This window comes from Pecten maximus, chromosome 2, assembly GCF_902652985.1.
Source record: "Pecten maximus chromosome 2, xPecMax1.1, whole genome shotgun sequence".
Classification (NCBI taxonomy): domain Eukaryota; kingdom Metazoa; phylum Mollusca; class Bivalvia; order Pectinida; family Pectinidae; genus Pecten; species Pecten maximus.
In genome coordinates this window covers 1,348,858-1,374,316 of record NC_047016.1, presented here as the reverse complement: position 1 = coordinate 1,374,316, position 25,459 = coordinate 1,348,858, and the positions used below count along the sequence as shown (strand labels likewise).

The 25,459-nt window shown below is 37.4% G+C and overlaps 1 protein-coding gene across 9 annotated transcripts in view; it reads left to right on the top strand.

Moving 5' to 3' along the window:
• Positions 1-25,459, top strand: part of LOC117344301 (spectrin alpha chain-like) — a 55,733-nt gene that overhangs the window by 7,309 nt on the left and 22,965 nt on the right. For 4 of the 9 annotated variants that reach the window (XM_033907053.1, XM_033907017.1, XM_033907035.1 and 1 more), the window contains exons 1-31: positions 1,851-1,938; positions 5,646-5,906; positions 6,427-6,552; positions 6,755-6,979; positions 7,384-7,488; positions 8,508-8,599; positions 9,608-9,752; positions 9,869-9,985; positions 10,215-10,388; positions 10,550-10,651; positions 10,927-11,064; positions 11,356-11,466; positions 11,665-11,742; positions 11,961-12,116; positions 12,337-12,479; positions 12,671-12,732; positions 13,258-13,370; positions 14,463-14,477; positions 16,310-16,378; positions 17,038-17,154; positions 18,179-18,305; positions 18,534-18,724; positions 19,083-19,325; positions 20,085-20,219; positions 20,423-20,568; positions 22,044-22,242; positions 22,460-22,567; positions 22,749-22,840; positions 23,037-23,181; positions 24,609-24,725; positions 25,289-25,353. In XM_033907053.1, coding sequence (XP_033762944.1) covers positions 1,927-1,938; positions 5,646-5,906; positions 6,427-6,552; positions 6,755-6,979; positions 7,384-7,488; positions 8,508-8,599; positions 9,608-9,752; positions 9,869-9,985; positions 10,215-10,388; positions 10,550-10,651; positions 10,927-11,064; positions 11,356-11,466; positions 11,665-11,742; positions 11,961-12,116; positions 12,337-12,479; positions 12,671-12,732; positions 13,258-13,370; positions 14,463-14,477; positions 16,310-16,378; positions 17,038-17,154; positions 18,179-18,305; positions 18,534-18,724; positions 19,083-19,325; positions 20,085-20,219; positions 20,423-20,568; positions 22,044-22,242; positions 22,460-22,567; positions 22,749-22,840; positions 23,037-23,181; positions 24,609-24,725; positions 25,289-25,353 — 3,929 coding nt within the window. In that variant the 5' untranslated portion in view covers positions 1,851-1,926. Of the gene's footprint in view, positions 1-1,850; positions 1,939-5,645; positions 5,907-6,426; positions 6,553-6,754; positions 6,980-7,383; positions 7,489-8,507; positions 8,600-9,607; positions 9,753-9,868; positions 9,986-10,214; positions 10,389-10,549; positions 10,652-10,926; positions 11,065-11,355; positions 11,467-11,664; positions 11,743-11,960; positions 12,117-12,336; positions 12,480-12,670; positions 12,733-13,257; positions 13,371-14,462; positions 14,478-16,309; positions 16,379-17,037; positions 17,155-18,178; positions 18,306-18,533; positions 18,725-19,082; positions 19,326-20,084; positions 20,220-20,422; positions 20,569-22,043; positions 22,243-22,459; positions 22,568-22,748; positions 22,841-23,036; positions 23,182-24,608; positions 24,726-25,288; positions 25,354-25,459 lie in introns of those variants that run through there. The other 5 variants (XM_033907061.1, XM_033907026.1, XM_033907069.1 and 2 more) reach the window with 3 other exon arrangements.

Below are 25,459 nucleotides of genomic sequence, written 5' to 3'. Positions count from 1 at the left end.
CGCCCCATGGTGAAGCTATTTTGTAACATTACGGTAGTTATATTACCTATACGCCCCATGGTGTAGTTATTTTGTAACATTACGGTAGTTATATTACCTAGACATAAGATCTTGTTTTAACTCCTCTTGCCTGCTGCACCTGATCAATAACCAAACTGCTGCAGCATTGTAACCATAACAACGAGCACCCTAGGCCTTCAGACTGGAACACCTTTATCTCCAACTTCGCTGACAATTCAATCGATAAAATAAAAAAAATATGTACCTCTGAAAATCTCCTTTAATGCTTATTTTTGGCTCAATATATGAATGGCTTTGAGACTGTCTGGCAGATATTGAATGTCTTGTATGCCTTTCAATATATATTGATATGGAAGGCAGTGTGAGCAGCTGGGTAAATGAGCCCCAACAGAGCACCATGATCTGTTGGATAGTGATGTGTTGGAAGCAGCAGCTTTGTGTCTGAGTCAGGCTGTAGAACCAGATGTAGCCCAGCTAGCAGGCAGAGCTGGTATGCATGGAATGCTACAGGAGATAGCTAGCTGATAAGGATGCCATTATGGTGGGGAGGATACAACTGCTCCTTGTTGATTCAGCTGCTGTGTGGTTACTGGGATATACACTACCATCCCTCTTTCACTACAATGGACTCTACTATTCCCTGTAATTGACATCTTAAAAAAACATTACTTGGATCAGTTCATTTATTTCTGAAGATGAGATATGTGTATGTACAGATGGATGGTTTTATCCCTAAAATACTGTAATAGACCATCCAACACAGGAGATACACTATGGATGTTTCAGAACAGTCTAAATTGTACATAGGGGAGGTGAACTGGTGTTGATCAAGAGCTGCCAGGTTTTGCCAAACTGTGTAATTACTGATGTATAGGTGCCCCTTCCTAGACCAACACCCAGACCTATTTGTAGTAGCTATTTTTGTTTTGTTGGTGGCATACTTTGTGTACTACGGGCTCTTCTGTCTAGTCCTCTATCTGTTGATGCTCAATCGCAGACTGGCCAGGGCTAACAATGCTCACAGAGGTAATAGAGGTACGCATCATGAATAAATCATGTTAGAACTATAGGATCTCAATAAGTTGTCAACAGTGGATGCAGGAACCCTGTATTTTCTGATATTGATTATACATGCAAGAACCTCACCTATTAAGGAAAGTGAAAATTTAACTACCGTACTGTATTTATCATTTTTCACTTTTCTCTGATCCTCTCAGCCTAAGAAATCTTGGATGTGTTCCTGCTATGTTAAGAATGATTTTGATAAATAGATTAAAATTCAAAACAACATCATTGATGTCAAAATGGATGTTGAATGGAAATGCATCTAAAATTGAGGCTTAGCTGCAAAGGTTATAGGCCTAGGGCTGGCTTGATATCCCAGGCCTGTGTGACAAAAACTCTAGTCAGCTGGTTTAGCATCTTAATGTGGTCTATAGATTTCATGCAGTACATGAGAAAATAATAAATAGTTGTTTACATCAAACTGAAAATTACAAAAAAAATTGATTTGACTTAAGTGAATTTGGTAAAATTTAAACTTAAGTTACTGGTTGTATTTTTGACGTTGACACCTTATTGGAATCTTTTGATCTGTCTGGTTAAAGAAATAAAGATAAATGGAGCTGGATGTACTGATTAATGATGTCATCCCTTGTTATGAGATTGGCCGTCCCTTGTTATGAGATTGGCCGATTCTGGCCATCAACATTATTGTCTATATTTTATTAACACTGGTGATGTGGTGGTAAGGGGATGACATTTGAGAGTTCACCCTGCTGTGTCTACCAGTCATCCCTCCTCCACTTCTCTGTGGGACACTCAGCCTACTGGGCCAGTGTGTGTAGGATTACTAGTGCTATAGGGTGTGTGTACTAGTGTAGGATTAGTAGTGCTGGTGCTGGAATGGATGACTCTGTAAGTATTTGTTGGGTGGGGTCATTTTTGTGGAATGATGGATAAGATTTCAAATTGAAATACATTTGATTTGATTTGCCCTGGACTCCCAATTCATCCTTTTACATACTTGTATGTTTAGAACATGTTCAATGTATTCTGTACGACCACACCTTTGTTAGGGGACATGTTTTGGAATGCCTTACCCTATCTTGTGTACACCCTAATTATAACAATACACAAACATTATCATATCTATTCTAGATTGTTCTATCATTTAAGAATTATAACATATATATCCTTATTTTCATTGGCATTGAGAAAATAGCAACCTTTTTATTTCACCTAATAAAATTTATCAAGTCACATTTGGAGAAGTTACACATGCTAGTTATGTTCATTACTAGGTGAAGTTTATACCCAGGCATATGATAACATGAGTGTATAAGATATATGTATGATGGTGTGTTGACATGAGTGTATAAGATATATGTATGATGGTGTGGTGACATGAGTGTATAAGATATGATGGTGTGGTGACATGAGTGTATATGATATATGTATGATGGTGTGGTAACATGAGTGTATAAGATATATGTATGATGGTGTGGTAACATGAGTGTATAAGATATATGTATGATGGTGTTGGTGACATGAGTGTATAGATATATGTATGATGGTGTGGTAACATGAGTGTATAAGATATATGTATGATGGTGTGGTGACATGAGTGTATAAGATATATGTATGATGGTGTGGTAATGTGAGTGTATAAGATATGATGGTGTGGTGACATGAGTGTATAAGATATGATGGTGTGGTGACATGAGTGTATATGATATGATGGTGTGGTGACATTAGTGTATAAGATATGATGGTGTGGTAACATGAGTGTATAAGATATGATGGTGTGGTAACATGAGTGTATAAGATATGATGGTGTGGTAACATGAGTGTATAAGATATATGTATGATGGTGTGGTGACATGAGTGTATAAGATATGATGGTGTGGTAACATGAGTGTATAAGATATGATGGTGTGGTAACATGAGTGTATAAGATATGATGGTGTGGTAACGTGAGTGTATAAGATATATGTATGATGGTGTGGTAACGTGAGTGTATAAGATATATGTATGATGGTGTGGTGACATTAGTGTATATGATATATGTATGATGGTGTGGTGACATTAGTGTATAAGATATATGTATGATGGTGTGGTAACATGAGTGTATAAGATATATGTATGATGGTGTGGTAACATGAGTGTATAAGATATATGTATGATGGTGTGGTAACATGAGTGTATAAGATATATGTATGATGGTGTGTTAACATGAGTGTATATGATATATGTATGATGGTGTGGTAACATGAGTGTATAAGATATATATATGATGGTGTGGTAACATGAGTGTATAAGATATATGTATGATGGTGTGGTAACATGAGTGTATAAGATATATGTATGATGGTGTGGTAATGTGAATGTATAAGATATATGTATGATGGTGTGGTAACGTGAGTGTATAAGATATATGTATGATGGTGTGGTGACATGAGTGTATAAGATATGATGGTGTGGTAACGTGAGTGTATAAGATATGATGGTGTGGTAACATGAGTGTATAAGATATGATGGTGTGGTAACATGAGTGTATAAGATATATGTATGATGGTGTGGTGACATGAGTGTATAAGATAGGATGGTGTGGTGACATGAGTATAAGATATATGTATGATGGTGTGGTAACATGAGTGTATAACATATGATGGTGTGGTGACATGAGTGTATAAGATATGATGGTGTGGTGACATGAGTGTATAAGATATGATGGTGTGGTAACGTGAGTGTATAAGATATGATGGTGTGGTAACGTGAGTGTATAAGATATATGTATGATGGTGTGGTGACATGAGTGTATAAGATATATGTATGATGGTGTGGTGACATGAGTGTATAAGATATATGTATGATGGTGTGGTGACATGAGTGTATAAGATATATGTATGATGGTGTGGTAACATGAGTGTATAAGATATATGTATGATGGTGTGGTGACATGAGTGTATAAGATATATGTATGATGGTGTGGTAACATGAGTGTATAAGATATATGTATGATGGTGTGGTAACATGAGTGTATAAGATATATGTATGATGGTGTGGTGACATGAGTGTATAAGATATATGTATGATGGTGTGGTAACATGAGTGTATAAGATATATGTATGATGGTGTGGTAACATGAGTGTATAAGATATATGTATGATGGTGTGGTAACGTGAGTGTATAAGATATATGTATGATGGTGTGATGACATGAGTGTATAAGATATATGTATGATGGTGTGGTGACGTGAATGTATAAGATATATGTATGATGGTGTGGTAACGTGAGTGTATAAGATATATGTATGATGGTGTGGTAACGTGAGTGTATAAGATATATGTATTATGGTGTGGTAACGTGAGTGTATATGATATATGTATGATGGTGTGGTGACATGAGTGTATAAGATATATGTATGATGGTGTGGTAACATGAGTGTATAAGATATATGTATGATGGTGTGGTGACATGAGTGTATAAGATATATGTATGATGGTGTGTTAACATGAGTGTATATGATATATGTATGATGGTGTGGTAACATGAGTGTATAAGATATATGTATGATGGTGTGTTAACATGAGTGTATATGATATATGTATGATGGTGTGGTAACATGAGTGTATAAGATATATGTATGATGGTGTGTTAACATGAGTGTATATGATATATGTATGATGGTGTGGTGACATGAGTGTATAAGATATGATGGTGTGGTAACGTGAGTGTATAAGATATGATGGTGTGGTAACGTGAGTGTATAAGATATATGTATGATGGTGTGGTGACATGAGTGTATAAGATATATGTGTGATGGTGTGGTAACATGAGTATATAAGATATATGTATGATGGTGTGGTAACGTGAGTGTATAAGATATGATGGTGTGGTGACATGAGTGTATATGATATATGTATGATGGTGTGGTAACGTGAGTGTATAAGATATGATGGTGTGGTGACATTAGTGTATAAGATATGATGGTGTTGTGACATGAGTGTATAAGATATGATGGTGTTGTGACATGAGTGTATAAGATATGATGGTGTTGTGACATGAGTGTATAAGATATGATGGTGTTGTGACATGAGTGTATAAGATATGATGGTGTTGTGACATGAGTGTATAAGATATGATGGTGTTGTGACATGAGTGTATAAGATATGATGGTGTGGTTGACAATAGACACAGCTGTAAGTGATCTCACTGTACTACTGGTAATCAGTATTGATTCATACAGAGCCAGACAACATTGGCACATTAGCATCCAGGATGATGAATCATCAGGTATAAACCTCGGCATAAAATATATATCTAGGCTTGTCGTATATTTGTGTATACACTGACTGTGGACACCGTAGACTTAAATATATACATGTTCAGATGTAGGTATATACTTCAGATTTAAATGTTTAAATTTATGTGTACAGACACCATAGGTCTTGACTTATAAATGTATGCACAAACATTAGGTGTTATTTTCATGTATGTTGTCAAAGGCCTGTCCATGAGCTGGTGTGTAGTGCTGTGTAGATATTTATTTTTCCCTTTCTACACAGTATATAGTATTTTAACTGTTAATAGTAAGGTTATATTGTCTTTAATGGTTTCAGAGCGAAGACAAGATGACGACGGAGGTTCAGCCTCGTGAGATCCGGATTCTAGAGACCGCTGAAGATATTCAGGGCCGGAGAGAGGAAGTTCTATCTCGCTACACAAACTTTAAAGATGCATGCCAGGACAGGAGGAAGAAGCTGGAAGATTCCCGCAGATACCAGTACTTTAAACGGGATGCTGACGAACTCGAAAGCTGGATCTACGAAAAATTACAGACCGCTTCTGATGAGAGCTACAAAGATCCAACCAACCTGCAGGTAAGAAAATATCTAAGATATTTCAATTCTTTTATTACTTTCGGCCGTACGGCCTATCAGTCACAAAAACATTGTACATGAAATACATAAATTACAGCATGGCGTATACAACAGTACATAACATATAGAGAATGAGACATCATAACATCAATGATTGGTTTAGTAATTATTTCTTAATTTAGTAGCTTCATGTATATATTTTCCTAGAGAACACAGTTCCTTTACATTTTGTACTCTGAATAGCTGAATTATATCAAAGGGTTCTAATGTCGAGAGCAATATATCTTCATTTCAGTTGTGTCAAGGGCAGACTGCTCTCTTTACATTTTTCACACGAACTAAAAGTGAATGGGCAGAATATGGAGAATTATGTTCTAAATATAGATACAGTGATACAATTGTAATCTTTATGTTTGTTGATGTTTGATGATGTTCACATTTACTGTAGATTTTATTTAATGGTTATTTATTTTCGTGACTGTGTCAATGTGTGCTACAACGTATAATGTTCTATTGACAGGCTAAGATCCAGAAGCACCAGGCCTTTGAAGCTGAAGTTGTTGCCCATGCCAACGCCATTGTGGTTCTGGACAACACTGGTACAGAAATGATTGACCAGGAACACTTCGCCTCCGAAATTATCAGGGTAGGTATAGTATGGTATATCAAGTCTACATTTAGAACCCAATTCATCGCCTCATATACATCAATGATACACTGGGTAAGATTTAATCAGATATATATGAACTTGAGAGTCTGTTATCTTCAGATCTTTGATTTCTTAATTATCATTGTGTAACCATATCTAGTCAGTACTTAGTTATATTAGTCCTAATTGATATTTGTAGGCACGCTTAGATGAGCTCCACAGACTCTGGGATCTGCTGATGTCCAAGCTATCGGAGAAAGGCCTGAAGCTGAAGCAGGCGCTGAGACTTGTCCAGTTTATGAGGGAGTGTAATGAAGTCATGTTCTGGATTAACGACAAAGAGGCTTTCGTATCATCTGAGGAATTCGGACAAGATCTTGAACATGTGGAAGTTCTACAAAAGAAGTTTGATGAATTTCAAAAGGTATTAAACAATGAAATACTGTATTAAACAATGAAATACTGTATTAAACAATGGAATACTGTATTAAACAATGAAATACTGTATTAAACAATGGAATACTGTATTAAACAATGAAATACTGTATTAAACAATGAAATACTGTATTAATGAGAAGAATGTATTAAACAATGAAATACTGTATTCATTTGTCAACTTTATCTCAGAATGTTTCAGAATATTGTGTTGTAGCCATGAAATGATAATAATGAAAAAATAAAAATCCGTAGCAATTTCATGTGAATAACAGTTTTAGCTGTATTGGTACTTAGTATTAAGGGTCTGGAATCAGACCTCTGAAAGATAGATAAGATAAAGTGAAAATACAAATGAATTGATGGAGTTAACAAATTTGAATTTTGTATCAGGATTTACAAAATCACGAAGATAAGGTGACGGAGGTGAACACCCTGGCTGAACAACTCATCACAGACGAACACCCGGAGGAGACTACTATTAGAGCCCGCCAGGAGGTACGTATCTCATCTGGGAGACGGGTAATAAATCTCATTAGACAGAGAGACGGGTAACAAATCTCATCCGACAGGGAGACGGGTAATAAATCTCATCAGACAGGGAGACGGGTAATAAATCTCATCAGACAGGGAGACGAGTAACCAATCTCATCCGACAGAGAGACGGGTAATAAATCTCATCAGACAGGGAGACGGGTAATAAATCTCATCAGACAGGGAGACCGGTAACAAATCTCATCCGACAGGGAGACGGGTAATAAATCTCATCAGACAGGGAGACGGGTAATAAATCTCATCAGACAGGGAGACGAGTAATTAATCTCATCAGACAGGGAGACGAGTAATTAATCTCATCAGATAGGAGTAACAAATCTCATTCCTAGTCTCTATCCAATAAGAGGGCAACACCCACCCCTAGTCTATATCTAATGTGAGGACAACACCCACCCCTTGTCTTTATCTAATGTGAGGGCAACACCCACCCCTTGTCTCTATCCAATGTGAGGACAATACCCACCCCTAGTCTCTATCTAGTGTGAGGACAATACCCACCCCTAGTCTCTATCTAATGTGAGAACAACACCCACCCCTAGTCTCTATCTAATGTGAGGACAACACCCACCCCTAGTCTATCTAATGTGAGGACAACACCCACCCCTAGTTTCTATCCAATAAGAGGGCAACTCTCATTCCTTCCATTATTATTGACTTGTGTATCATAGATACGGTTCGGTTCCAGTATTATTGACTTGTGTATCATAGATACGGTTCGGTTCCAGTATTATTGACTTGTGTATCATAGATACGGTTCGGTTCCAGTATTATTGACTTGTGTATCATAGATACGGTTCGGTTCCAGTATTATTGACTTGTGTATTTTAGATACGGTTCGGTTCCAGTATTATTGACTTGTGTATTTTAGATACGGTTCGGTTCCAGTATTATTAACTTGTGTATCATAGATAGGTAATTGCTGTATTGATGTTAGATTCATGTTGTATTGACCTTATTAACAGGAAATAAATGAAGCCTGGCAGAGACTGAAGCAACTATCTCTTCTGAGACAAGAAAGATTGTTTGGTGCCCATGAAATACAGCGATTCAACAGGTATGAGGCAGAGTTATCTTTCCTTTTGATCATAAAAGTTTTGTTTTGACAGAACCATTTAACGCTCTTTATTTTTAATCATTGGAATATAGAAAACATGAAAACACATGAAAATATTAATGACATTTCTGCGTTGTCAAATTTTGTATTAACCTTCCGATTGTCAATAGTTTGAAAATAATATTTACAATAGAGGTACTCTTACAGTGTGAGGCTTTGTTAGTCAGAACTGTAAACTGTATTTACAATAGAGGTACTCTTACAGTGTCAGGCTTTGTTAGTCAGAACTGTAAACTGTATTTACAATAGAGGTACTCTTACAGTGTCAGGCTTTGTTAGTCAGAACTGTAAACTGTATTTACAATAGAGGTACTCTTACAGTGTCAGGCTTTGTTAGTCAGAACTGTAAACTGTATTTACAATAGAGGTACTCTTACAGTGTCAGGCTTTGTTAGTCAGAACTGTAAACTGTATTTACAATAGAGGTACTCTTACAGTGTCAGGCTTTGTTAGTCAGAACTGTAAACTGTATTTACAATAGAGGTACTCTTACAGTGTCAGGCTTTGTTAGTCAGAACTGTAAAATGTATTTACAATAGAGGTACTCTTACAGTGTCAGGCTTTGTTAGTCAGAACTGTAAACTGTATTTACAATAGAGGTACTCTTACAGTGTCAGGCTTTGTTAGTCAGAACTGTAAACTGTATTTACAATAGAGGTACTCTTACAGTGTCAGACTTTGTTAGTCAGAACTGTAAACTGTATTTACAATAGAGGTACTCTTACAGTGTCAGGCTTTGTTAGTCAGAACTGTAAACTGTATTTACAATAGAGGTACTCTTAGTGTCAGGCTTTGTTAGTCAGAACTGTAAACTGTATTTACAATAGAGGTACTCTTACAGTGTCAGGCTTTGTTAGTCAGAACTGTAAACTGTATTTACAATAGAGGTACTCTTACAGTGTCAGGCTTTGTTAGTCAGAACTGTAAACTACATGGTGTTTTGTACAGGGATGCGGATGAAACTATTGCTTGGATTATGGAGAAGGATGTCATCCTGTCATCTGATGACTATGGCCGAGATCTGGCTAGTGTACAGGCTCTACAGCGTAAACACGAGGGCGTGGAGCGTGACCTAGCCGCCCTGGAGGAGAAGGTCAGTTCTGTCTACAGCTCATATCCCTTCAATGTATTACGAACTTTTAGCGTACATGTCATTTACAAATCTTTCAAGTACGTTTTCCAGGTTTATGTATTTATTTATTGTTACAGGTGACAACACTGGGGAATGAGTCGGAGAGACTGATGGACATTCACAAAGATCAGGCCGGACAGATCAGTAACAAACAGACGGAGATTGTCGACAACTGGGAAAGACTCAAGAACAAGGTACACACACATTACATACATCTTTAGGATTTCTTTTCACTCTGTATGACATATCTATATCACTATATGTACCTGTCCTACATATTTTTATCACCATATGTACCTGTCCTACATATTTATATCACTATATGTAACTGTCCTACATATTTATATCACAATATGTAACTGTCCTACCTATTTATATCACCATATGTACCTGTCCTACATATTGATTATTTTATTGTGACAGGGTTCAGAGAGGAAGGCACGTCTTGACGACTCCTACTACCTTCACCGTTTCCTGGCAGACTTTCGTGACCTCATCTCATGGGTACATGACATGAAAGCCATTATATCTGCTGATGACCTCGCCAAAGACGTAGCAGGGGCTGAGGCACTTGTTGATCGCCATCATGAGCACAAGGTTTGTAGATATTTGTTAGTAGGCAGTAGGAAGAGAGGAAATTCATACAACGACAAGGGAATTGTTAACTTGTTATGTAATTCTGTTTGTATGTCCAATACTATAGGTAGTTGTTGCGTATATGACAATCTGATTACTCCGGGTTTTTTTTTTTTTTATAGGGAGAGATTGATGCCCGAGAGGACAGCTTCAAGACAACAGCAGAGGCTGGCCAGAGACTGGTCAATGCTGACCACTACGCTGCTGACGAAGTCAGAGATAAAGTAAGAACTTACCACTGTAGTTCGTAGTATGTGATTTGGTGTCTGAGATGTATTCTTGACTCGGTTTCTGAGATGTCATGCATCCTCTCTCTATTTCCGAGATGTATTTCTGGCTCAGTTTCTTTACTTGTTCATATCCAGATATCCAGGTTACATTGTAAACAGAATGTGAGATTTTCAAAAAGCTTGGATAAAATTCTTTTTCAAATTTCTGTATGTTAAATGTTTTAATATATTGACACTTTGATGTGACACCACCTGGCCTTGTGTATCAGCTTTCGGTGCTGTCCTCGGAGAAGTCTAGCCTGCACGATCTGTGGGAGGAGCGCAAGATTCTGTACGAACAATGTATGGACCTTCAACTCTTCTACAGGGACACCGAGCATGCCGACGCCTGGATGACAAAGCAAGAGGTGAGATACTTATTCTACTTCACATTTTACTTCACGTTTTACTTCACACGGCTTTGTTTAGCCATCAGAAAGGTGGAAACTGTATTACGTTTAACAAATATCCAGCATATCTAATGGATAATAGTTCGGATTTGATATTCAAGCTTTTGCAAACACTTCAGACCTGATTTAAAAACAAAATGAATTATTTTAGAAAAAGTATGAAACAGATTTTGTAAACTGAACATTCCAGATAGCCTGGATAAAGCATTAATGAGGCCTTGTAACCCATTGTGACTGGTTTGATTGTAGGCTTTCCTGGCAAACGAGGATCTTGGTGACTCGCTAGACAGTGTAGAGGCCCTCATCAAGAAACATGAAGACTTTGAGAAGTCCTTGGCTGCTCAGGAGGAAAAGATCAAGGTATTCATACCAGCTAAATCCATAACAAATAGTGCTTCTTCGTGATAATAACATTTATATGAGCTTATTACTGATACATTGATGAAATTACAGATAGAATTGTTAGTCCACTTTCAGTAGGAGGGCATTAGATACTAGATTTTCATCTGTTACCTATTGTCTGTTCACGATTCACGGGTTTTTCCTTGTCTGTTGTAGCTGCTGGATGACTTTGCCACCAAACTCATCGAGAGCGAACACTATGCCCAGGATGATGTTGCTGCAAGACGTGACCAGGTACAGATTATGGTCACGTAGAGTTGTAAATGATAATCTAACATGGAGAATTTGAATATTGTACATGTACTACTAAGTTTAGAATCTTGAGAAAACTTATCTTAAAATTCAAATCTAGCGTAATTTTGTTAGGAATCTGATATGTATTTTGTTAGGAATCTGATATAAAAGTTGTAGCCCTCTTGTATCTTCACTGACTGTTGATTCTGGTTGTCTAGCTACTTACAAGGCGTACAGCTCTGTATGAGGGATCAGCCAATCGCCGCCAGATGTTGGAAGAGTCCTACAAACTGCAAACTTTCGAGAGAGATTGTGATGAAACCAAAGGCTGGATCAACGAGAAACTAAAGACAGCTTCTGATGAGAGCTACCTGGTAATGCAGCAATGTTTGTTTGACTGTACATAACTATTTCCGTAAATTTTATAGATATTTTATCCTTGTGAATGAAGGTAAAATTGTCATTTCACAATAAGATACAAACATTACATTCTCTTGTCTTCAGTAATATTTTAAAACTTACTTTCCTGGGTAGATGTGAAACAATGAAATACCTGTACCAGTGTTAAATATTTGTTGGTGTTGTTCTCTCCAGGATCCAACAAACTTGCAGACCAAAGTACAGAAACACCAGAACTTCGAAGCTGAGCTGGATGCCAACAAAAATCGGATTGAGACCATTCACCAGACAGGGGAGCAGCTGATCGACGAGGAGCATTATGCCTCGGAAAACATCAGGTAAAAATAAAAAACCATTGATGAGATGCACTAAGACTCGAAGATTGTTAGTTAAGCAAAATCAATTTACATAGTATTTACAACATACTTGTATTTCCAAAATCTCATTTCATGCTCTGATCCTAAATAATTCCTCTTCTCTTCGGCATTCTTTTGAAACTGTTGCTGAACATGATTGGATTTGTTTACAGAGAACGTATTGATGAAATACAGAAGCTGTGGGAAAGTCTACTGTCGCAGACAGACAGGAAAGGTAAGATTCAAAATCACAAACTGGTAATTAAAAAATCTACCATTATAGACAGGAAAGGTAAGATTCAAAATCACAAACTGGTAATCAGAAAACCTACTGTTATAGACAGGAAAGGTAAGATTCAAAATCACAAACTGGTAATCAGAACACCTACTGTTATAGACAGGAAAGGTAAGATTCAAAATCACAAACTGGTAATCAGAAAATCTACCGTTATTGACAGGAAAGGTAAAATTCAAAATCACAAACTGGTAATCAGAAAATCTACCGTTATAGACAGGAAAGGTAAAATTCAAAATCACAAACTGGTAATCAGAAAACCTACTGTTACAGACAGGAATGATTAGAATTCACAAACAGTTATTAATTAGATTGTCAATCCTTGTAGGAAACATGTTCTCATTAAAAAAAAATATTTGGAATCTAACGAAGGTTAACGAAGACTGTCTTTGGTATTATTTGAAATCTGTACAGGTAACAAAATCTGACATTTTGACATCATTTAGAAATTTTGTTTCTGTACAGGTAACAAGCTGAAGGAGGCTAGCCAACAGCAGCAGTTTATCAGGAACACAGAAGACATTGAGTCGTGGCTTTGTGAAATTGAGGGACAGCTCATGTCAGAAGATTTTGGCAAGGTGAGGTTAGGCCTGTAGTGTGTCTCTTTGTAACTGAGAAGTATAAGACTGTGTAAATACAGCATGGTTTTCTCCTACTAGTTGTTATCTGTATTTTATTTTTTGAAATGTCTCTCAAATCTATTTATCTCTTGTAGCTTTCTTGACACCTGAATTATAGTAACTTGTCGTTATATAATGAATACAGCATGAAACAGAATACTGTAAGGGGAGGTAACTAGGAATGATTATTCATACAGGGTTGGTACATTGTATTGTTGGTAATTTTCACAGGGGATTTAATTTCACTATAATCGTGGTCATTGAATGTAGCACAATAATTGATAGTGAATATTTGTATTTATACACACGAATGTATGTAAGTGTTTATTGCATAATGTTGATGTGAGAAATTTATACCCATGAACAAGTTTCGATTTGAAAAATCATGGAATATTAGCACCATGAAATTTATTAATTAAACAGCAGTCATTGTATAATAAGTTCAAATAGGGGTGAGTTAGATATGATGCTAGTTAGGCTGTCATTGGTTCTATATCATGACAAGTTTTTGTTGTTGTTAAAATGTTGTTTTACATCGAGAATATTTCTGTTTGAGCATGTAACTGATTGAGTACTCTTTTTTCCTTAATACATATTTTTATTTGAGATTGAAAAGTGTTTGTCTCAATAGGCTTAACGTTTTGCTTAAAACCCTGAAGATAATTTTGTTTGCATATTTAAAATATTTTTCTGTTTGAAGATATGGCTACTGAAAATATCTCCCTAAAATTTACAGACAAGAGTCCATTACAATACAGACAGTTTGTTTGGTACTTTTATATTTCTGATGTCGTAATATGTATGTTTGGGTTGATATTTATTACCAGTAAAATCAAACCCAATAGAGAGGGTTAGATAATTCAGCTTCTTTTCAAAAAGATTTTAATTGATGGGGAAAGTACCTTTTACCAGATCATAAAAGAACCTTGAAACAGGAGAGAGATGGTTAATGTATATAACATTGAAGTAGATGGAAACATTTTCAGTATAGCCTAACTGCATGGTGTTTTTTGAGTGTTTGTCAGATTGATTTATTTTTTGTCCCTTTAGCCGCTCCATCGACATGTGAGTGCTGTCCAAGTGTTTGGTTTTGTTTGCTAGCTTTAACTTCTTCATTACATTTTTGCTTGCTTATTTCTCCGTCTCCGCCCTTATTGTTTTTCAGTTGCACTAGTGTGATATAGTACCATACCTGTCACTTGATCAATACTTTTCACCTTAGGCAGTACATGTTCTGCTGTTCATGCCTGGTCACGATTTATCAGACCAGCAGACAAAAGATCCAGAGCTGGATTGTTGGAAACAGCTGTGCTGCTAGTAAAACAAACATGGCAGCCAGCCTGGCTGTAGTAGTGATAGTCGTAGGGTGAAGGGTCCTGTAGTTGTATGCTCATTAAAACTAAGTAGCTACTAATGTCTATACAAACTTTTGCCATCACAGGATGCGATACTTCTGAGAAATTTATGATAAAACTTGCTGCTTTAATTGCTGTTAAAAACATTTTAAGAATTTGTCACATGTGATACACAAACAGTAGATTATGAACTTTTAAAACAAAAATAGAAATAAAAACGTAGATATTTAAACCATGCACTACCCGCTACTGTATCCCCTGCCACCCAGTCATTGTGTAAACTTCAGCTCCTGATTTAGATAACCTCCCCAATACACAACACATTCCTGGTAACCTCCCCAATACACAACACATTCCTGGTATCAGATGTGTGCAGTCTTAACTGTGCTACTAAAAGTTGTTCACATTGAAACTTTTCTCTAATTCAGGCAGTGTAACATGTTCCTCAGAGTCTTTTAAACTGAAGTTGAGCTTAAGTCCACTGTTAACATAGAAGTTAAAACATGGCTCCAGCTTCAAATGAATTCCCTTGTTTATAACACATAAAACAGTTTTAACTAGTGGTCTGGTTTTCTTTTCTTGTGTGTTTTAACAAAAATCTGGAAAACTAATATTTACATTTGATGATGTGCAATGCTTTGATAATTTTCCATTTAAAAGTAAATGAGCATTTAAAAGTAAATGAGCTGATCTGCCCACAAAAGGCCCCTAAATATAGACTACACAAGATGGAGTAGTTACGATTGTGATCACACAGGTGTGTTACATTCACCGGAGCTTTTGTGTGTTGTGCCTGGATTACTTTATCATGTGTTTTTTTCAGGTTCTAAAAAGGCCAAAGAAGTGAGCTATTTTGTACAGTTATTTGGTGCCAAATAGAATAATAGCTCTAGGAGGGAATATGAATCATTCTAAAAAATAAGTTGAAAAATAACAAATCTGTAACCTTTTTCAAGAATTGATAATGTTAGTGCACTTGTTTGGCCGAAAGCTTTTTACCCAATCTTGAAAAAAGTATGAACTGCTGTGTTGAGGGGTAGATTTTTAATCGACAAGCTCCAAGAGAACAATAACAAGCTTTTAAAGGGAGAACTCTAATGTAGAAGCCGCTAGAAATCATTAATTAGCTTGAGGGGGACGGTCTCTATCTATAGAGACCTCCAGGAATCATCAATGGGCTTGAGGGGGAGGTCTCTTATCTATAAACCTCCAGAAATCACTTTCGGTTTGAGGGATTTCTCAATCTACTTTCTGCAGCTTCTAACTGCTACAGATCATATACAATAAGACTAAAGTTTTGAATTGAATAATCATGTGATGCTTATCTTAATTGTACAATCAAAAATTATAATTTTATGAGTAAAAATTGTTTCAGTTTTACTTGTAATCTTAGTATATATAAATATATCAAAAAGAATTTCCCTATTTACCTTAATAACCTACAAGTAATATGCATGTTAGCATCCTTGTCTAGTGGACAATTAACCTGGCAGACAATGTGACAAACAAATCCTCACATGTTCTCATTACTTATCTCTGTAGGATTTAACCAGCGTTCAGAACCTACAGAAGAAACATGCCCTGTTGGAGGCTGATGTCGCTGCTCACCAGGTAAAATTATGTCTTTATTTGATTATAAAGTAGTCTAGTCCATCCTGACCACACCCCTTTACATGACCAGTGAGACTGTCCATCCTGACCACCCCTTTACATGACCAGTGATATTGTCCATCATCCTGACCACACCCCTTTATATGACCAGTGAGATTGACCCATCATCCTGACCACCCCTTTACATGACCAGTGAGACTGTCCATCATCCTGACCACACCCCTTTACACGACCAGTGACATGGTCCATCATCCTGACCACACCCCTTTACACGACCAGTGAGACTGTCCATCATCCTGACCACCCCTTTACACGACCAGTGAGACTGTCCATCATCCTGACCACACCCCTTTACATTACCAGTGAGACTGTCCATCATCCTGACCACACCCCTTTACATGACCAGTGAGACTGTCCATCATCATCCTGACCACACCCCTTTACACGACCAGTGAGACTGTCCATTATCCTGACCACCCCTTTACATGACCAGTGAGACTGTCCATCATCCTGACCACACATCTTTATATGACCAGTGACATGGTCCATCCTACTGTCACACCCTTAAGTTACTCTGAATATATAAATACAGTGGTTAAAATCCATTTGGAATGATAACAAAACTCACTAGATTGAACAGTTGATATTTTGTTGTCCAGGATCGTATTGATGGCATTGTGATTCAAGCTGATCAGTTTGTGGAATCTGGACATTTCGATGCCGAGAACATCAAGGCCAAGCAGATACAAGTTGTACAGCGCTATGAAACTCTCCAGGTAAGTTCTCCAGGCTGTAGAAGTCGGCTATATTGGATTGTTGTAAGAATCCTCAGACATTTATATTTCTGTTGTAGTGAGAAATTATGTAAACATTAAAGCACCATGGATAGAGACAAAATTTAACATATAGGCCATATAAAATTAATTAGTTGGTTTTCAGGCCAATTTTTGAAAAAATAGATGAGGGAGGGAGGTATTTTTTTTTGTCATTTTCATTCACATCAAAATGAGATATTTTAATAAATACTTTGAAACATCTTCTGTGTTCATTAATTTCAACAAGAAATAGCAAAATTTTCACAAAAACAGATTCATTCTTGATATGGAAACAGTCATTTCTTGCATTTGTCCTGTTTGGCTTTATAATTAAAGCAACATTTTTTTCAGCCTCCTGAGATTGGCACATTCTGGTTGAATTATCTTCAATGATATAGAATCTCACATAATTCCCAAATAATGACACTGTTTGACCAACATTCATATTTATTTTGAGTCTGGTTTAGACTTCCCAACTCGGGCCAAAACATGGTCCTGTATGGGAAGAGGATGTTCTTTCAGTTTGTCGGAAACATCCATGTCTCAATTACCATGGCCCCATCCTTTATCAAAGTGTATAGTTACACCATTGTAGAAGCTTCTGAAAATCCCACAAGTATATTCCATGGCAGTATTATTGTTGATCCTTTCCGAATCTGCATCGATATCAGAGCCATTGTCCATATGGAGATGGTCAGCCATTTGCATCAACTTAGTCTCTTAAGTGCTTGTAATTGCTCCTCGTTTAAATGCTTGAAATATCGACTACACTAAAGGACTGGAATGTGGAACAAATTTTCTGAGTTTTTTCCCCCACAAGTTTAGGGGTGCATTAGGGCAATTTGATTTTGTTGTTTTTGCAATAAAATCAGTTATGTGGCTACATTTTTTTGGATGCGGGTCTGAGAACCAACTAATTTGTTATGACCTTATTGACCTTTATTACTGTGATGTTGTGATGGTCATGATGGTGTTGTCTCTGCAGGAACCAATGCATGATCGTAAACAGAAACTGGAAGATGCTCTCCACCTCCAACAGTTTCTCCGCGATGTTGAGGATGAAGAAGACTGGATCAGGGAAAAGGAGCCAATCGCGTCCTCTACCAACCGAGGTAGGTCAGGAGTCAACCTCCCCAAAAGCTTACTTTTATAAGATAGCATATGAAAAATGACATCTGATAAAGATGCCTAGCTGCATTTTTTTCTGAGATAAAAAATGCAGAAAAAAAATGTATGTAGATGCTTTAATATCAAGTTAAAGGTTCCCTAAATGGTCATACATTTACCAGTTGTCTGATATAAGTCAAAGTATAACTATAGATGGTATGTCCCTTGTACAGGTCGTGACTTAATTGGAGTTCAAAACCTGCTCAAGAAACACCAAGCTCTACAGGCTGAGCTGGGAGGTCACGAGCCCCGCATCAACAACGTGTGTCATCATGGTAATGACATGATCAAGGACGGACATTTCGCTGCCAAGGAAATCAACCAGAAAATTGAAGGCCTGCAGGACAAATGGCAGCAACTGAAGGTAAATATCAGTATCATGGTCTGTTGGTTTCACCATTTAACTGTGTAGATGGTGATATACGGGGGAAATTTAATCTGATTTAATTCACAGTAATTAAGTATAGGGCGAAAATAAATACTCGGCAACCATTTAGTGTGTGAATTTTAAATATTTTGTGTATGGATACAAATGTATAGCAGTGGTTGCTTATGTATACTGTAGAATGTTTGGAAGGCAGTGTTGCATGATTTTTAACTCGCATAATCCAGTTACAACTGGGACAACCGCAAAATGCTAGCTCTGTGAAAATTAAACAATTATACAGTAATAACAAATATAAAAGTCACCCATTAAACATGTGATGTCTGTGCCCCTACAGGACAAAGCATTCCAGAGAAAGCAGGATCTGGAGGACTCCCTCCAAGCCCAGCAGTACTTCGCTGATGCTAACGAAGCTGAATCGTGGATGAGGGAGAAGGAACCCCTTGCTGCAAACACCGACTACGGCAAGGATGAAGACACAGCTGAGGCGCTCCTCAAAAAACATGAGGCCTTCATGGCTGATCTAGAGGCATACCGGTCTGTGGTGGAGGGTCTACAGGAGCAGTCTCAGGCCTGCAAGGTATAGTAGTGATAGGGACAGTCTCAGGCCTGTAAGGTATAGTAGTGATAGGAACAGTCTCAGGCCTGTAAGGTATAGTAGTGATAGGAACAGTCTCAGGCCTGTAAGGTATAGTAATGATAGGAATAGTCTCAGGCCTGTAAGGTATAGTAGTGATAGGAACAGTCTCAGGCCTGTAAGGTATAGTAGTGATAGGAACAGTCTCAGGCCTGTAAGGTATAGTAATGATAGGAACAGTCTCAGGCCTGTAAGGTTTAGTAGTGATAGGAACAGTCTCAGGCCTGTAAGGTATAGTAATGATAGGAACAGTCTCAGGCCTGTAAGGTATAGTAATGATAGGAACAGTCTCAGGCCTGTAAGGTATAGTAATGATAGGAATAGTCTCAGGCCTGTAAGGTATAGTAATGATAGGAATAGTCTCAGGCCTGTAAGGTATAGTAGTGATAGGAACAGTCTCAGGCCTGTAAGGTATAGTAGTGATAGGAACAGTCTCAGGCCTGTAAGGTATAGTAGTGATAGGAACAGTCTCAGGCCTGTAAGGTATAGTAATGATAGGAACAGTCTCAGGCCTGTAAGGTATAGTAATGATAGGAACAGTCTCAGGCCTGCAAAGTATAATAGATTAAAGGCAGGTAAAAATGTTTGGTCAGTTATGGGTGGGGTGTTGTAATCCTGTTAACACAGTAAGGTCAGTCAGTGATGGGGTGGTTTTATGTATGTAGCTTGTGTATTAATATATACATTTATTTGTGTTTACAGCAACAGGAAGCCCCTGTGGTGGACGACCTGGGTACAGAGAAGGTGATGGCTCTGTATGATTACACTGAGAAGTCACCCCGAGAGGTTTCTATGAAGAAGGGAGATGTGCTTACTCTCCTAAACTGTGCCAATAAGGTAAAGCTACTGTGGTGTATCAAAGGTTTTAAATAGATAGATTGACAGAGGGTTATATCTTTTGTCTGAGTCATTGTTTTCCTCCTGTAAAATGTTAGTATATAATGAAATAGAATTTGGACTAATAAACACCACAGATTTTAGATTGAATCATTTTCATCAGTATCATTTTTGTGTTATATATCTTATCCATGTTTCAACAGGATTGGTGGAAGGTGGAGGTCAATGACAGACAGGGATTCGTACCTGCTGCCTACGTAAAGAAGCTTGACCCCAGTCTGTCGGCAAGTCGTAACAACCTGATGGACGAGTTCACTATATCGGTCAGGCAAAACCAGATAGAGACACAGTAAGTCCTGAAAGATAGTAAATTGTCCTGAAAGATACTGTCAAACCTCGCTGATTCGAATTTCTCGCTGTATCGAACTTTTTGCTTGGTCCCGAATTTTCTCACTATATAACACTACTAACGAAACTATGTATGATTCGAATTTTTATAAATCGAAGTTTTCGATGTATCAAACTTTTTTCATGACCCGTTAGCTATGATATTATAGGTGACCCCTGCGGCAAGATTTCACACCTCTCCCCCAAATGCCCTGACTGACAATAGGGATAACAATAGCATGTGTTGTCACTCCCGGTCATGGGGTTTATTAATAATCAGGCCAAATTGATAGATAAAAAGTGTATTTAGAAGCCATGACATTTAATCACTCCGGTAAAACATTTCGGTAGTCGTCTCTGATAATCTCCGCCGCCATTGAAATCAGCGGTCGGTGAGTAAATTTTACGGAACTGTAAAACAACCGGACCAATTTTTAACAAACAATTAGCGATGGCTTCACTCATATTCAAAGTGTCACGTTTCAAATTTTTACATAAATATCCAAGTAAATCGATTATTTGTCATTCAATCATGCATTCTCCAACCGATCGGCATTCCGTAGTTTATATGCACATAACGTAAACGCACGTGTCTTTAGCAGAAAAGCCTAACGACTTACATAAGTGTGCATTGTACTTCTTTTGTTTTATCTGTTAAACGCGATATAAGTGTTTTGTAGCCGATACATATTTTGTTTAATTAATAAAATGCTTAGGTATAATTAATGAAAAGAATTTTTATTTTGTTGTGTTTGAGGTTTAAATTAACTAAACTTTTCGATGTGAGCCTGACAGGCGACGATCAACACGAAGACACTGAGGACATGTAACGTTAACAGATATGGTCATTATCAAGAAAACATTGATCTATTGTCAACCATGAATAATTCGAAGTCCCGCTGTATCGAAGTTTTTCTGTTAGTCCCTTGAACTTCGAACCATCGAAGTTTGACTGTAGTAAATTGTCCTGAAAGATAGTAAATTGTCCTGAAAGATGGTAAATTGTCCTGAAAGATGGTAAATTGTCCTGAAAAATAGTAAATTGTAAGATAGTAAATTGTCCTGAAAGATAGTAAATTGTCCTGAAAAATAGTAAATTGTCCTGAAAAAAAGTAAATTGTCTTGAAAGATTGTAAATTGTCCTGTAAAAAAAGTAAATTATCTTGAAAAATAGTAAATTGTCCTGAAAGATAGTAAATTGTCATGAGAGATAGTAAATTGTCATTAAAAATAGTAAATTGTCTTGAAAAATAGTAGATTGTCCTGAAAAATAGTAAATTGTCCTGAAAAATAGTAAAGTGATGACATAAAGACATGGGAAATCAATACAATTGTACACATGAATTGATGAAGATAGAAATAGATTTTTAGTATCATCCTAATGGAATGTTAGGTTGAATGTGTCAGAAAAATATTTTGGTTAAATCTCTTATCCAGATACGCCAATCTGTTGGACCAAGGAAACCAGCGTCGTGAGAAACTCCAGGAGTCTTGTCGTGCCTACCAGCTGGTGCGTGAAGCTGCTGAACTGGCGTCGTGGATCACTGAGAAAGAAAACATGATGGTTGGTGATGAAGTCGGGGAGGACCTGGAACAGGTGGAGGAGATGCAGAAGAAGTTTGATGATTACCAGAAGGTTAGTATAATCTGTTTCCCTCTGTATTGTCTATTGTCTGTATTGTGGGGCTAATTTTCCTGATTGATCCATTTTCGTTTCTAGTTTGTGATTAGGCAAATTGATTGGTCAAAAGGACTCTGCGTAATTAGCGTAAATTTACAGCATCTAAGATTTGAACAAAAATGAAAATATTGAAAGTTTAAATGTAATATAATATTGAAATTGTTGTGTGTAGGATTTGAAGCAGAATGAAGCAAGACTCCAGGAACTGAACACAATTGCTGACAAGTTGACGGCCATGGGACGTACAGAGGCTGCAGAGAAGATTCGGGAACAGATCGCTGTAAGTTGGGGACTTCTGTAATACCAAAATAGTCTTATACAAGTAATTCCTGTATTTTCATTACTCAATCCATTGAATCAGATATAATATTGTAATATATATATATATGATTTTCTACAAAATATTTTTGTGAAGTAACAATTTATATTTTACTGTTACAAGTGAAATATTATGTTTTTAGACTCTGAACAACAGATGGGAGAACCTTCAGGCAGTAACTGCAGTCAGGGCTGAGACCCTCGGGAGTGCCCACGAAGTCCAGAGATACCACAGGTAAATATTCAGTCACACCTGGAAGGGCTTACATATAAAACATAGTGGTATTGTGTGAGGAAACATGTTGACACATCTGTTGTCCGGTTTGTTTGACATGGTTGTTCTCAGAGTAGTGCACTCATCCTTTGAATTGTGAGGTAAGCTATCGGTATGTTGGTACTTATGTTAACATGTTTGATTTATGTGTTGCCAGGGATGTGGATGAGACAAAGGACTGGATCAATGAGAAAGATCAGGCCCTAAATAACGAAAACTATGGCCATGACCTAGCTAGTGTACAGGCTCTGCAGCGTAAACACGATGCCCTAGAGCGTGACTTATCAGCTCTTGGAGAGAAGGTTTGTACTCAATAGAGAACTTCTGAAAAATCAAAATAGTTCAATTAGTATGACTTACTGGCTATCTCCCAATTCGTATGACTAACTGGCTATCTCCCAATTAATCTGACTTACTGGCTATCTCCCAATTAGTATGACTTACTGGCTATCTCCCAATTAGTATGACTTACTGGCTATCTCCCAATTAGCATTACTTACTGGCTATCTCCCAATTAGTATGACTTACTGGCTATCTCCCAATTAGTATGACTTACTGGCTATCTCCCAATTAGTATGACTTACTGGCTATCTCCCAATTAGCATTACTTACTGGCTATCTCCCAATTAGTATGACTTACTGGCTATCTCCCAATTAGTACGACTTACTGGCTATCTCCCAATTAGTACGACTTACTGGCTATCTCCCAATTAGTATGACTTACTGGCTATCTCCCAATTAGTATGACTTACTGGCTATCTCCCAATTAGTACGACTTACTGGCTATCTCCCAATTAGCATTACTTACTGGCTATCTCCCAATTAGTATGACTTACTGGCTATCTCCCAATTAGTACGACTTACTGGCTATCTCCCAGTTAGTATGACTTACTGGCTATCTCCCAATTAGTACGACTTACTGGCTATCTCCCAATTAGTACGACTTACTGGCTATCTCCCAATTAGTACGACTTACTGGCTATCTCCCAATTAGTATGACTTACTGGCTATCTCCCAATTAGTTTGACTTACTGGCTATCTCCCAATTAGTATGACTTACTGGCTATCTCCCAATTAGCATTACTTACTGGCTATCTCCCAATTAGTATGACTTACTGGCTATCTCCCAATTAGTACGACTTACTGGCTATCTCCCAATTAGCATGACTTACTGGCTATCTCCTAATTAGTACGACTTACTGGCTATCTCCCAATTAGTACGACTTACTGGCTATCTCCCAATTAGTATGACTTACTGGCTATCTCCCAATTAGTATGACTTACTGGCTATCTCCCAATTAGTACGACTTACTGGCTATCTCCCAATTAGCATTACTTACTGGCTATCTCCCAATTAGTATGACTTACTGGCTATCTCCCAATTAGTACGACTTACTGGCTATCTCCCAATTAACATGACTTACTGGCAATCTCCCAATTAGCACGACTTACTGGCTATCTCCCAATTAACCTGACTTACTGGCTATCTCCCAATTAGCATTACTTACTGGCTATCTCCCAATTAGTACGACTTACTGGCTATCTCCCAATTAGTATGACTTACTGGCTATCTCCCAATTAGTACGACTTACTGGCTATCTCCCAATTAGTATGACTTACTGGCTATCTCCCAATTAACCTGACTTACTGGCTATCTCCCAATTAGTATGACTTACTGGCTATCTCCAAACATTGTTCTCCATGTAACAGTAATATGTCTGGATTATAGGTACGAGACTTAGATGAAAGTGCCAAGCGTCTGATGCAGACTCACCCTGACCAAGCAGAGCAGATCTATGAACACCAGACAGAAATCAATGAGCTGTGGAACACACTTACTGCCAAGGTATTTTATCATTAACTGTGGAACACACTGTCAAGGTGTTTTATCATTAACTGTGGAACACACTGCCAAGGTATTTTATCATTAACTGTAGAACACACTGCCAAGGTGTTTTATCATTAACTGTGGAACACACTGCCAAGGTGTTTTATCATTAACTGTGGAACACACTGTCAAGGTATTTTATCATTAACTGTGGAACACACTGCCAAGGTGTTTCATCATTAACTGGAACACACTGCCAAGGTATTTTATCTTTAACTGTGGAACACACTGTCAAGTAATTTTATCATTAACTTTGGAACACACTGTCAAGGTGTTTCATCATTAACTGGAACACACTGCCAAGGTATTTTATCTTTAACTGGAACACACTGTCAAGTTATTTTATCATTAACTTTGGAACACACTGTCAAGGTGTTTTATCATTAACTGTGGAACACACTGTCAAGGTGTTTTATCATTAACTGTGGAACACACTGTCAAGGTGTTTTATCATTAACTGTGGAATACATTCAATAAATAATGACGAAGCTGTATTATACAACCTGCCCCCTTTGTTGTAGGCTGATGCTAGAAAATCTAAGTTACTGGACAGCTATGACCTCCAAAGGTTCCTAAGTGACTACAGGTAATTGTCTTGTTAATTGTGTTTTAATTGTTCATCATCTAAATGTCACTTATGATATTACTACTGTTTACAATGTTCTGCTAAATACAAAAATGTATTAATCATG